At 39.0% G+C, this 14264-nt stretch overlaps 1 protein-coding gene across 20 annotated transcripts in view; it reads left to right on the plus strand.

The window, feature by feature from the left end:
• Nucleotides 1-14264, plus strand: part of ABLIM2 (actin binding LIM protein family member 2) — a 147666-nt gene that overhangs the window by 111611 nt on the left and 21791 nt on the right. For 12 of the 20 annotated variants that reach the window (XM_084517043.1, XM_084517044.1, XM_084517059.1 and 9 more), the window contains 4 exons: nucleotides 2311-2412; nucleotides 3552-3605; nucleotides 8771-8823; nucleotides 9461-9608. In XM_084517043.1, the coding sequence (XP_084373169.1) occupies nucleotides 2311-2412; nucleotides 3552-3605; nucleotides 8771-8823; nucleotides 9461-9608 (357 nt within the window). The remainder of the gene's footprint in view (nucleotides 1-2310; nucleotides 2413-3551; nucleotides 3606-8770; nucleotides 8824-9460; nucleotides 9609-14264) is intronic. The other 8 variants (XM_084517056.1, XM_084517052.1, XM_084517062.1 and 5 more) reach the window with 2 other exon arrangements.

Raw genomic sequence — 14264 nt, forward strand, 5'->3', positions numbered from 1 at the left:
TTATTCATCCTAATTAATGCTTCCTCCTGGCTCCCCGAATATGCTACTGACACCCTATCCCAGAATAATGACTCTATGGGTGTATAATGCCAGCACCTGCGGGTCACTGGGGTTCACTGAAGTGTTTTTTCATGTAGGTTATATATTAATACATGTATGCTTTTAATAACATGCTAATTTTTAAGTAAATGACGAATAAATACACTGTGAAAATCACTTGAAAACTTTCATTTTCTTTTTAAATTAATAAATTCCAATCACTTTGGAATTCCAATCACATCACTTTGGGATGAATGACATTAGAAGATTTTTAAGGTTGTTGGAGTTGTCAGGAAATTTACTTTAAGTAAGTAGCCACCACTGCTCTTTGCATTCAAATATGGAGTGAAATTGAGGCTTCTTCTGCTTAGTAGGGATGGCCAAGCATCTCAGAAGCCAGCAGCAAAGAAAGAAGGAATTAATAAATGCATAGTGAAAACCCGTCACCACTGCTTTCCTTCAAAGAGCAAAGTGGGAATCAAGAAATTGAATAACCGTCTGGTTCCTTGTCTGAAGACAACTTGACTACAAACTGATTGTGGTGTAACAGATTTTTAGTAATTCTGTAATTCTTCCCTATTCTTCCCTTCCTTTTTGGAAAGACCATAGGCCACCACCACCACCCACAGTTGTAATTTCAATTTCTCACCTGTTCTAGTTGTATTTTCATAGAATCATGGAATGGTTTGGGTTGGAAGGGACCTTAAAGACCATCTGGTTCCATCCCCTCTTTCATGTACAGAGACGCCACCCACTGGCCCAGGTTGCCCAAAGCCACATCCAGCCTGCCATGAATACCTCCAAGGATGGGGCATTCAGAACTTCTCTGGGCAACCTGTTTGACTGCTTAACCAGCCTCTGAATGAAGCAGACCCAGCTCTCTCAGACTTTCTTCATAAGAGAGTTGCTCCAGATCAACTTCATGGCATTATTCCAACAGGAAATCACTGTTCTTGAGTGTGCAGTGTTAACAGCCAAATAGTTTTCAATTTTAGTTTTTCACCAAATGTGAAAATAACAGAGACAAAATTTAGAATGGATAACTTAGTGTATCATCATGATTTCATCTGGCCTGCTTCTGCTCCCATTGAACTCAGTAGCACTACCCTATTGATTTCAGTGGTGAATGTCCAGGCCGTGTTTGGTTACAGACCATCGATCATACATCAAGTCAACAGAGATCTGGGAAGGTTTCAGTGGATATGCCCTCTGTGGGCATAGCCTTGATAGTTATGGCAATCCAGTGGTTTTATAGTTATAAAACTTCCAATCCCTGTAGGCAGATCTCAGTTATAGATCTAACGCTCTGAACTGCTGCACTTCCTTTCCCCAAAAAATCTTGCTATAATTTCATTATTACTATCCATTAATTTTGTGCTCCATCTGAACTAAAATAATAACAGTAAATTAACAGCCCTTTTATGTTAGAATAAATGTCATGTTTGGCTTCCAGTTGCTTAAAAGTGCTATAAATTAATTGGATTTTACAAGTCCCAAAAAAGTAGAGCTTTACTTTTTTGTTTGCCAAGCTGCACTATAATGCCATAGAGTGTGCTTCGGGGAAATAAACTAAGAGGAAATTAATGGTACTTAATGAGTATTTGACAAAACAAGTGGAAAAATGGATACCGATCAATGTTATATATGTCTTCAAATTTTGTCAAGTGACTATGGCATTATAGATCTATGACTTGTTAATCCAACTTTGCATAAATATAAAATGCTGTGGCATGTTATCTGTGAGGAATGTTTGCAATTTAAAAAAAAAAATCAACATCTAGTTTTGTAATTGATACATGTAGGAGCATTTGACTTAATTGTAACATCTGTTTTTTGGTCTAGTCCTGCTTTGAGATATTTTGAACAGTACTGAATAATTTATTACTAGTTTTAAGGGCAGGCTATGAGCCATAGCATTAAACTTTTCAAAATCTTGATTGATAGGTTATTCACTTAACTATGCAAAACATACTACAAGACTGTGGATGCACTCATCCTTTTATTTTGTTTATTATGGTGTTTTTAAAAGAGGAGCTTTAGTTTCAAAGAGAGGATGCAAGACTGCATTTTAATCTGATATTATCTATCAGATATTAATTGTTGATGAGATGTTTGTTGATTGAGCCAATTCACTGTGTTGAAAATGGTTTCCCAGTTATTTAAAACTGTTGGATTAACAAGTCATTCTGAACAAGCTTTTATGCTTGAAATACTCTACTTTGCCTTCCATTTTTTTTTTTTTATCTGCTTTCTTTGCTCTTCCCCTTGGAGGCAGTGAAAGTGGTCGGAGCACTCCAAGCTTATCCATGTACTCAGACAGCAAATCTTCATCTTCTGTCTATCAGCAGGCTCCTAGACATTTCCATATTCCAGGTAGGCATTCACTGCTTAGTGTTTGATCTTCAATTGCTGACACCTGTTTATTGTCTTCTCAATGTTGTTTGTTTGTTTGTTTTCCTATTAATTTGTGAATTTAGAGCTTCAAAAGAAGAAAATTACTGAGTGAAAATCTGTAAACTGTCTCATAAATAAAGGAGTTAGTACTGTGTGCTTAGGTATAAAAATTTGCATTAGATGATGGCAAATGTTATGAAGCCTAGCTGCAGGGGTTTTTTGTTTTACTTTTTTTCTTTATCCATTCACTTTCTGAACTAGAGAGTCACATAAATACAGACTTTGAAAACTGGTGAAAGACTTTGGGCCTCCATGAAGCTCACAGAGGCTGTGTCTTTGCGTACATACTATGCTGTTTTCAAGTTTGCATTCAGTTACAAGCATACTACATTTATATTCACACTGCTTAGCTTTTGACTGCTAAGCACACTGACTGCTATGCTCAATGGTATACTTTGTTTAATTATGTTTAGCTTCTGGGATTAGTGTTTCTATGAACACACTGTACTTAGGAATTGTATTTGCTCAGGTCGGTAGGTCTAAGTAACATCTGACATCTCTACAACACGATATGGGAACATTGGACTGTGGTTTTGGGGGCTTTCCAAAAATTCCTGAAAGGCCAACTATACATTTCAATATGTAGACAAGCTATAGAATTTCATATTAGAATATTAGGCATTTCCAGTATAAACATCTATATCTGACCATATATCTGTCTTTCTAATTAATGGAGAAACAGTCCCTTTTCAAGTTTGACTGTTTTATAGTAGTCTGTTCTACCATTATATTAATTTTATTTTAAATAATGACGAGTATATGCAGTTTCTTTGTTGTCTATATAAATTGGTAATGCAGCACTCAAGATATCTGAAAACATTTTGAGGGACTTAAGAGTGGATTATGCTATTTAGGTAGGCGTAGGCACTGTTTTAAATAAAGTTGATGGGTAAGGCTGCATTCTCTTGTAATAAGAACTGAATGACAAACCGATGAAATAATCAGCAGTCTTTGCTCAAGTGTTTGCATTTTAGTGTTGTTGAGAGGAGACAAGAGCAGCACAGTCTGAACTGCTTGCTTACTCTTTTATTCTTTCCTTTCTCTTTCCTCTTCCTCAGACACTGGCGTAAAAGATAACATCTATAGGAAACCTCCTATCTACAAACAGCATGGTACAGTCTGCTTTTCTCTATTGCAAAAAAGATATTTTGACTTGTATTGGTAATTTAGAGCAGATATTAAAAGCAGTTTTCTTATTTACATAATGGTATAAAATGTGTAAACATAGAAAATTGATCTCCTGTTTTCACACCATGCCTTTGAATATCCAGTTTTGGTAAATAACTCTTCTATATTGCTGGAGGGAAAAAAAAAAAAAAATATATATATATATATATATATTATTAACTGGTGTATATTATAGAATCATAGAATAGCCTGAGCTGGAATTGGCCCACAAGGATCATTGAGTCCAACACCTAATTGAAATACCTACTTCTCATCTGCAAGTTCTTCAAGCTGTATAATATTGGGATCTAATGTAATCACACCATGGCAGTTAGAAACAAATTCAGTATCTGATAACATTGGCAAGATACGATTGGAAACCATTTGATAAACAAAGCAACAAGGTTGCTGTCTGAGTTTCCAAACCATGGAAATAAATATATGATGCTTTATGCCACTGAGGATCTGCATTGATACTCTAGTAAATATTAAAAAAATACAGGATTATAAGGTCTGCATTCTTCCATTATTATTTTTATTGTACATTTCACTTATTACCATCACTGTAATTTCTTTGTGTCAGTGTCTACTTGGGTTCTCAGTGATGTTTGACAATTATCTTTGTTCATAATACAGGCTTAGTAATTCAGAATTCATTTTTCTGAGCTAAATTCCATTATTAATCTTTGGAAGCAAATATATAAGGCATATGCTGTTATAGAATGCCTGAGAAGTGCAGAAGTACATTCCTGTTTAAAAGAATCATGAGTGGGGTGCTACTGTACTCAAAAGACAAAAAGGCAAAAATAAAAATGAAATGCATGATATGAATCTGCCCTAAAACAAAAGCCATGATTTACCCCCGTGCTTGGAAAGATGTGAGAGAATGAAGTGGATGTTCATCACACTGCGAACCGTACCTAAGGCACTTAGGGGATGAAAGCAATACAGATAGCTATATCACTCTTAATGGCAAGGACAGGTCTCTGTTGGAGCAACTTCTCCCATTTTACTGACTCCTGCAACACTTTCTGCACAGAGGTGACTTCCCACTTTGCATACAAGAGTGAGAAAACCATGCATATGTGTTTTCACATACTTTAACTGATAGTTGATAGCTTTCCATGAGTGAAAGGTTAGGAAACTGAGATTTATCACTGTCTTCATGATCAGAATAAGGATAATACATTTTAAATACTTTCCTGTTGCGGTAACAGAGGGCTTTAGCTGTTTTAAAATGCTCAATAAGCATAGTGAAAAGAATAATATTTTTATGTAGTTAAAATTTTTATACTACCTTTCATGGAAAACAACACTTCTGTTTTGGTTAACCTTCTGGTTTGTATCCAATACAGTATTAGTAGAAACAAAATTGACAAATGTTATGTCCCAGCTGGGTGAAACACCCTGTGTACATTCACTGTAACTGAAGTGTTTCATGCTCAAGTAACTGCACATTCAAATCATTAATATTTAGATAACCTCTGTGGTTGCTCTGGTTTTGAGCAAAGTCAGACTTGCTGATGTTTCAGTGCACTTTAGATAGACTTTTTCTGCTCACATTATCCTAATCTTGGTCAAACTAATGCTTCCTCCAAAGGTAAAAGATAATATCTGTTTGATGTAGTGCTTGATTTAGTGTCATCCACAAAATTTAGAGGCTGCCCAAGCTGTCCAATTCTTTCTTCTCTTTAGATGCACAAATCATTAGTGTTAAGTACTAAAGCTGGGCAAAAAAAAAATACTGACAAAGGAAAAAGTTGAATATTACAGTGGTGTTTGGAAAGAGCAAATGCAAAGTTACAAAATAAGTGTCAGAACTTGTTCTGATATAAATCAACATAGCTTCAGCGATTTACACAACCTGATGATATGGCTCTTGCATTCTGGCTGTGTCATTTAATTTTACTGATACTTTTGGTTTGCAAAGAAGATTATAATGAGCAGCTTTTTTTTTTTCTTTTTTTTTTTTTTTCTTTCAGGACAGGGCTTTTTATATCAGTTTTCAGTTAGTTGGATATGCAGTTGAAGTCTGGATTTTGTCAATTTTGCACTGCTGTATGTCCACTAACTTTAATGGAGTTGTTCCTAGTAATCACTGAAGTGGAAAGTGAAATTATCTAGTCAGCAAACTCTATACATTAAGAGGATCTATACTTTAAACTTCTTTTATATACTATAGATATTCTAAGTGTGTGGATTGCAGATGTGTTGAAAATATGTGCTAGTTGTGTTTCTGCTGAGAAGCAAAACTTAATTTACTATAATTCAAAAACAAACAAAATGGATTAATGAACTTTCCTTGCATTAAAAAAAAAAAAAAAAAAAAAAAAAAAAAGTAGCATTTACCTTTTGTTCTGGAAGAACTCCCAGCAGAAGTTCTATAAATCTTTCTACTAAAGCATGAACACATGAGCAACTGATGATTCAACTCCTCAAGCTAAAGGGACACTGAACTAATGCATGCTGAAAGGGAGCCAGAGAACATTCCTTCACTGAAAAGACCAAGTTTGAACAAACAAGCACAAAAATGTTCTTTAAAACAAAAAGTGCAAGAAGCTCTTCCAAAACATTTGTCTTTGGGAGGTTTCAGTTACAGCAGTGCCCAACAGATTTGCTATAGCTACAGCTTCTGTGTTTCTATTATAAACACTTAAATGCAGAATGAAAAAAAAAAAAAAAAAAAAAAAAAAAAAAAAAAAGCTTGTGGAAGAATGGTTCATACAAGGCTGGTCAGGCTGAGAGGTCTGAAATCGGGTCAGAAATCAAAGCATACTGGAGCCTGAATGGTCTTTATTTATTTATTTGTTTATTTTGTGCATTGATATTTCAACAACATTTGAACATAATACAAAGTTAAAAAAAAAAAAAAAAAGTTTGTTCTGCGGCAATGCTAGCACTGATCTAAGTGAAAGGTGTAGTTCACATCAGGGTTCACAACAGAACCAAGTATCCCTTGTATTGGAGAAGCTAGTTCTCAATACTGATGAAATTCAGGCCACTTGGATTTATCTGCCAGTAATGTCAGGAACTTGGGAGGGGCAAGCTTTGCAGGCCTCTTTTGATTTTCATCGGACTCCTCTGGACCTCTGTGTAAAACTTGGGTGTTTAACTATTTTGACGATCGCATGTGATGTTTGGAATTTCTGAATAACACTTTGGATATCACTTTTTAAAAAATATATATATGTATTTTTTATTCTTTAAAAGCATCAGTGTCTTGAAACAAAATCAATTTGCAAACATGTATCAAATTCTCTGCATGGATTTCTCTTGAGTGTGAAAGAGATCCATCCATATAACCTGGAACAGCTTGCTGACTGGAAATTTACGGTATGCTCCCAAAATACCAGTAAATCAGGTCCAAGAACTTCTTGCAATGTAGGCACTTCAATTTTTCATCTTTCACATTGTTAATGAATCAACAAGCTATGTTCAAATTGCTATTATTTCTTTCTCAAAGAAACAGCTTGCCATATCAGAAAAATGCCATGGTCAGAATGCCATTAGCTAATTGTGAAAACAGAGTTTTTTTCATAATGTTGTTTTTTTGTTTAATTATATTGAGAGGGAAAAAAAAAAAAAAAAAAAAAAAAAAGCATTGAAATATTTTCACATGGGTATTTCCAAAATGACAAGTAAAATTTTTTAATTTTTCAAGTATCACTATCTTGACAAAACCAGTTAAGGCCTAGATGCAACCTGTGTAATGGCACCAGAAAATGAAACAGAAGAGCACTGAAATGATAATGTAGTGGCCTTTTGACTATGTTGTTTAGATGCAGGGCAGATCCTCTGCAAACATGCTGGCTGGGGAACTGGAGAGGGCAAAGTTGTTCCCAGCTAGCTGGGAGTGTTGCAGACTTTTAAGGGTGCAACTTGATCTCCTCTTCACCTCTGTCTCTGAGCAATCTAATCTGTTCCTTAACTTTTGTATTCTCATGCTACTTGTATTGTTAATAAATATATTCTTCTGGCTGCCTCGTTGTGCATGGAATTCTTCTGTTGCTCTTGTACTCAGATATTGCAGACAATTCCCTTGTTATAAGGGAATTTAAAATGGATTTAAAATGGATTTAAAATTATACTAAGACATTGCACTGCTCCAGTTTTATACCATTAAAACTCTCCCCACAACATAGAGTGATACAAGGGCAAGAAAGATTCAGATTTTTGGAAGTAATCTGAAATGGCATGAAATTTGGCACAAAATATTTCTGTAAAATTCTGTCTGAGTTATAAATCAGTCTCTGATACAGAACTCTAGTAGAGAATACCAGGAAAAATATATTTAATGGTTGGGAACTATTCAGTGACTATCTTGTAGGTTTTCAATTTTCATTTTTTCTTCTCAGGAAGTTGGCAGGTTACAGAATAATATAACAAGAGATAAATATTTCTTGATAGTAAATTATTACAGAGAGCAATATAGTTAAAAAATTGAGTTATCCTGTGAATTTGAGAGTCCTCTTTTACTTTATCTAAGAAATGATGAGTGCAGCTATGTGAAGGTCAGGACCGCCTGGCCCTTACCTACCTCACCTTACCTTACCTTCACTCTCACTTGTACTGACACAGCCTGTCTTGCAGGTATCATCAAGAGGTAATACTAAATTTGTACCTATCTTGTTTGCCATCATTGCCTAACATGCTGAAGAACATAGGAGGCACAAATGTGCAAGACCACCATATAGCTATATAAACATATGTTCTTTCATGATCATGGTAACAAAGAATAATGGAGATTTGCTTGCAAATGACTTGCTCCTTGGTGCAGTGACTATATAGATCTGTCCCTAAGTTATGATGTATTTTTTTTAACCACCTGTCATTCCACTGAAGTAGCTTCTTCCTAGAAGATAGTTTAAAAATCCATCAGGATTAGTTTTTCTACATTTACTGTATGTCTACAGAATTAGTATTAACATAATCTTTTCCAAACGTTTAGTTCTGTGACACCGTAGTGCTACGCATCCAATTATCTGCCCAACTTCAGATTCATTATGGATTGTTTTTTCCCCTTTTGAGAATATTTAGAACATTAACACAGCCAAAACAGAAAACAAAAAGTAATCTCTTTCAATTTTTAAAATTAACTTTAATCTTCCAGCATCAAGAAGATCAGAAGGGGAGGATGGAAGTTTGGATCAGGACAGTAAGAAGGTAATGACCAGAAAGAACAACAGGTGGTAGTTTACTTGAGTTTCTTGAGGGAACTGTTCTATAAAACCTGGTTATGTTTAAAGGTATTCTTTTATATAACTGAAATAAGCATTACTGATTTTAGGTCTTTACAAAAGACAGTTTCAGGAATATTTATTAAGCATAATGTCTCACCCAGAGTGTTTAGAATTTACATTTTTCAGTAAAGAAATAAATAAGGATATTAAGATTAGCAACAATAAGTTTGTGGATTTTTACTCAGTCTCAATACATACACTGGTGATTCAGCTAAGGATGTTGGACCTTTGCTTAGGGTGTGTGTTAACATACAAGAAAAACGTCATAACTGGTTAGTTGTAAGAACGTGACATAGCACATCTTCTAAAGTGGGGCATAGTGGACAACTTATGCAACAGAGAAATTATCCTCAGCCCAGATGAAAGTTAAAAGTTTTCAGTAGCTGTGACATCTAATGTGGAATCCTGTTATATAGTCAATTTCTATAATTTAATAAATGTTGGTACAGACTGTACTGAGTATAAACATGCAAGTTAGCAAGACTTCCCAGGCTGGTGAAGTAGGACATGCATTTGGATGTTAAATCTTGGCTGATTTAATTGTTTTTTATTCATTTCAGCTAAAGACCAGTTGGCTTATTCTGAAAGGGGATATGGACACCAGAACTAATTCCCCAGATTCAGAAACTCGGTCCCTGTCTCTTACTCCCGGAACTGACAGAGAAAACTTCCAGAGAACACAGGAGGGTACTACTGCCACATACTCCCGTGAGTACTGCATCTCGGGGCTGTCATAGCGGGCAAGAAGGAATGTGACAAAGGAAGATGGCCCTGCTGTAGGCCTGTCCAAATAGTTCTCTAGTGCTTTATGCTTCATTTCCCTATCATAGTTAAGTATATTTTCCAGTTGTTTTAGCTATGTGGCTTGTAAGCATTCGGTACCTTTGGTTTTCAATATTGAAACTATTTTTAGTTTTCTATTAATGAAAGAATCATAGAATTGTTTGGGTTGGAAGGCACCTTAAAGATCATCTAGTTCCAACCCCTCTGCCATGAGCAGGGTCGCATCCCAGTAGACCAAGTTGCCCAAAGCCCTGTCCAGCCTGGCCTTGAATACTTTCAGGGATGGGGCATCCACAGCTTCTCTGGGCAACCTGTGCCAGTGCCTCACCACCCTCATAGCAAAGAATTTCTTCCTATTATCTAATCTAAATTGACCCTCGTTCAGTTTAAATCCATTCCCCCTTGTCCTATCACTACACTCCCTGACAAAGAGTCCCTCCCTAGTTTTTCTGTAGGCCCACCTTAGGTACTTGAAGACCACAATGAGGTCTCCACAGAGCCTTCTCTTCTCCAGGCTTAGAAACCTCAACGCCCTCAGCCTGTCTTCATAGGAGAGCTGCTTCAGCCCTCTCATCATCTTTGTGCCCCTCTTCTGGACTGATTCTAATATGTTAATGTCCTCCTTATGTTGGGGGCACACCCCTCCTGGTGGAGTCTCACAAGAGCAGAGCAGAGGGGGACAATCACCTCCCTCACCCTGCAGGCCACACTTATTTTGATGCAGCCCAGGTTAGCTTTCTGGGCTGCAAGCACACATTGCCAGTTTACGCCAAGCTTCTCATCAACCAACATCCCCAAGTCCTTCTCAGAGTTGCTCTCAATCCATTCTCCACTTAGCCTGTATTTGTGCTTGGGATTTCCCCACCCATATGCAGGCCCTTGCTCTTGGCTTTATTGAACTTCCTGAGGATCACAAAGGCTTGCCCCCTTCTGTGACTTGGGCAGCGTGGCTAGAGCTCTTGCCAGTGAGGCAAAAAAAGGCTGTTGAGTATCTCAGCCTTCTCTTCTCTTCTGGATAACCAGGTCTCCCATTTCCTTCTGAAGAGGGCTTGCAATTTCCCTAGTCTTTCTTTTACAAAACACGGATGCACCTATTGCAAGCCTTTCTTGTTGCCTTTGATGTCTCTGGCCACATTTAAGTCTAACAGGGCTTTAGCTTTCCTGAGCTGATCCCTGGCTGCTTGGATGATTTCTCTGTATTCCTCCCAGGCTACCCATCCCTCTGTAGGCCTCCTTTCTCTGCCTCAACTATGGCCAGGAGCTCCTTGTTCATCAATGCAGGCCTCCTGGCATTTTTTCTTGACGTCTTTGTTGGAATGCATCACTCATGAGATTGAAGAAGGTGATCCTTGAATATTAACCAGCTTTCTTGGGCCCCTCTTCCCTCCAGGGTTTTATCCCATAGTACTCTACCAAGCAGATCCCTGCAGGGCAAAGTCTGCTCTCACAAAGTCCAAGGTAACAAGCTTGCTGTGCTCCCTCCTTGCTGCTCTCAGGATCCTAAACTCTACCATTTCATGGTCACTGCAGACTTCATAGAATCATAGAATCATAGAATATCCTGAGTTGGAAGGGACCCTTAAGGATCATCAAGTCCAACTCTTGACACCGCACAGGTCTACCCAAAAGTTCAGACCATGTGCCTAAGTTCACAGTCCAATCTCTTCTTAAATTCAGACAGGCTCGGTGCAGTGATCACTTCCCTGGGGAGCCTGTTCCAGTGTGCAACCACCCTCTCTGTGAAGAACCCCCTCCTGACGTCCAGCCTAAATTTCCCCTGCCTCAGCTTAACCCCGTTCCCGCGGGTCCTGTCACTAGTGTTAATGGAGAAAAGGTCTCCTGCCTCTCGACACCCCCTTACGAGGAAGTTGTAGACTGTGATGAGGTCTCCCCTCAGCCTCCTCTTCTCCAGGCTGAACAGGCCCAGTGACCTCAGCCGTTCCTCGTACGTCTTCCCCTCCAGGCCTTTCACCATCTTCGTAGCCCTCCTCTGGACACTTTCCAACAGTTTCATGTCCTTTTTATACTGTGGTGCCCAGAACTGCACACAGTACTCGAGGTGAGGCCGCACCAGCGCAGAGTAGAGCGGGACAATCACCTCCCTTGACCTACTAGCAATGCCGTGCTTGATGCACCCCAGGACACGATTGGCCCTCCTGGCTGCCAGGGCACACTGCTGGCTCATATTCAACTTGCTGTCTACCACGACCCCCAGATCCCTCTCTTCTAGGCTGCTCTCCAGCGTCTCATCGCCCAGTCTGTACATGCAGCCAGGGTTTCCCCGTCCCAGGTGCAGGACCCGGCACTTGCTCTTATTGAACTTCATGCAGTTGGTGATCGCCCAGCTCTCCAACCTGTCCAGATCCCTCTGTAAGGCCTTTACGCCCTCATTTGAGTCCACAACTCCTCCAAGTTTGGCGTCATCAGCAAACTTGCTCAAAATACCCTCTATTCCTACATCTAGATCGTTTATAAAAATATTGAAAAGTACCGGCCCTAAAATGGAGCCTTGAGGGACCCCACTGGTGACCGCCCGCCAGCCTGACGCAGCCCCATTTACCATAACCCTTTGGGCCCTGCCCGTTAGCCAATTGCTCACCCATCGTATGATGTTTTTATTGCACTGCACTTGGCTGATGTTTTTATTGCACTGCACTTGGCTGCAGTGCTTATATACCATAAGAAGCATTGCTTATATAATGAAATTGTATTATCTCTCTGTAGAGGAGAATTTCCTTACAACAAAAACCTGCCCCTCATTAATACATAAAAGCACTTATCTGTACGCTACCTATTTAAAAAAAACAAAACAAAACAGGGTAGTAGTATCAAGCATATTTTTGACTTGTGGTAATTACTCCTTGATACAAATTATGTCTTTTGAATATTAGTACAGCCATTTTTTCCGTATCATGATAAAGCATAAGGATCACTAAAAGTTTAACAGATAACTTGGACATTTCACTCCCTGTGTCCTCCACTTTATGTCATAAAACAGTAGAAGGTCATCTGGGGTGAAAAAGCTGGGGAAGCAGTTTTCCGAAAGAATGTATCCAATGTGAGGCATGTCTGGCAGCAAGGCTAGGATGTCAGTCTTGTGGGCATTTTGGTAATGTGATAGCTGGCTCCATCAACTTCTATTAAGGAAATTATGGCTTAGCTATGCAAGAAAGAGGAAAAACAGATGATACAAAGCCTGTCACAAGGGTGTGACAAGATAAAAAAGAAAGGTTATTTTGGGTCATCAGTCTCACTAGTCTAACCTGAAGGGATTTGATTCCTTAGTCATCACCAGACATTGCATACATGTGCACAAGATGTTTTGTAGAAAATCCTGAGCAAGAAAAAACTAGGTCTGATCACTTCTCACACCGGACATCTATTATTTACAGTTATTAACATCTATAATTCATTAACACCTAAACAGTAGCTTTTCTCCCTTTTGCACTTATGGTTGAGAGTGGCCAGATCTTTAACCTGACATTTAGCCCTGTCTCTGTGGCATTGCCAGTGAGTATCAAAGAAAATAAACTTTTCAGATACAGGCTTGGTGCAAACAGTTACACACAGAATAGAAGGGTTAGCAGTCATCTGACTGTGAATCTCTGGAAATGTGTCCAAACATTGCGCAGAGCCCTGCATTCGTTCATCTAGCCTCTGAGCAAACCAAAGAAGGGTATTCTGGTCTAGAAGATATTTAGTCACATTACTCTAGCTACATTCCCAGAAGAATATATCTAACATCAAAGTACTTATGTATGAGGCTTGTATAATTGGCAGGTATCTGGAGTGGAGCTTGCTTGTGTCCAGCCATGTTGAAGACTAAGTGACAGGGACAGCATCTCCTTACATCCACCTGCATAAATGTGTCTTGTTTCTATACGTATAGGTTTTTTATAGTTTATTGTTTACCAAGGGAAACCAGCTGATGTGATTTTTTTGGACTTCAGCAAGGCTTTTGACACGGTTTCCCATAGGATCCTACTGGACAAAATGTCCACCATACAGCTAAATAAAAACATTATACGATGGGTGAGCAATTGGCTAACGGGCAGGGCCCAACGGGTTATGGTAAATGGGGCTGCGTCAGGCTGGCGGGCGGTCACCAGTGGGGTCCCTCAAGGCTCCATTTTAGGGCCAGTACTTTTCAATATTTTTATAAACGATCTAGATGTAGGAATAGAGGGTATTTTGAGCAAGTTTGCTGATGACGCCAAACTTGGAGGAGTTGTGGACTCAAATGAGGGCGTAAAGGCCTTACAGAGGGATCTGGACAGGTTGGAGAGCTGGGCGATCACCAACCGCATGAAGTTCAATAAGAGCAAGTGCCGGGTCCTGCACCTGGGACGGGGAAACCCTGACTGCACGTACAGACTGGGCGATGAGACGCTGGAGAGCAGCCTAGAAGAGAGGGATCTGGGGGTCGTGGTAGACAGCAAGTTGAATATGAGCCAGCAGTGTGCCCTGGCAGCCAGGAGGGCCAATCGTGTCCTGGGGTGCATCAAGCACGGCATTGCTAGTAGGTCAAGGGAGGTGATTGTCCCGCTCTACTCTGCGCTGGTGCGGCCTCACCTCGAGTAC

This window comes from Aythya ferina (genome assembly GCF_964211825.1).
Source record: "Aythya ferina genome assembly, chromosome: 4".
NCBI classification, from domain to species: domain Eukaryota; kingdom Metazoa; phylum Chordata; class Aves; order Anseriformes; family Anatidae; genus Aythya; species Aythya ferina.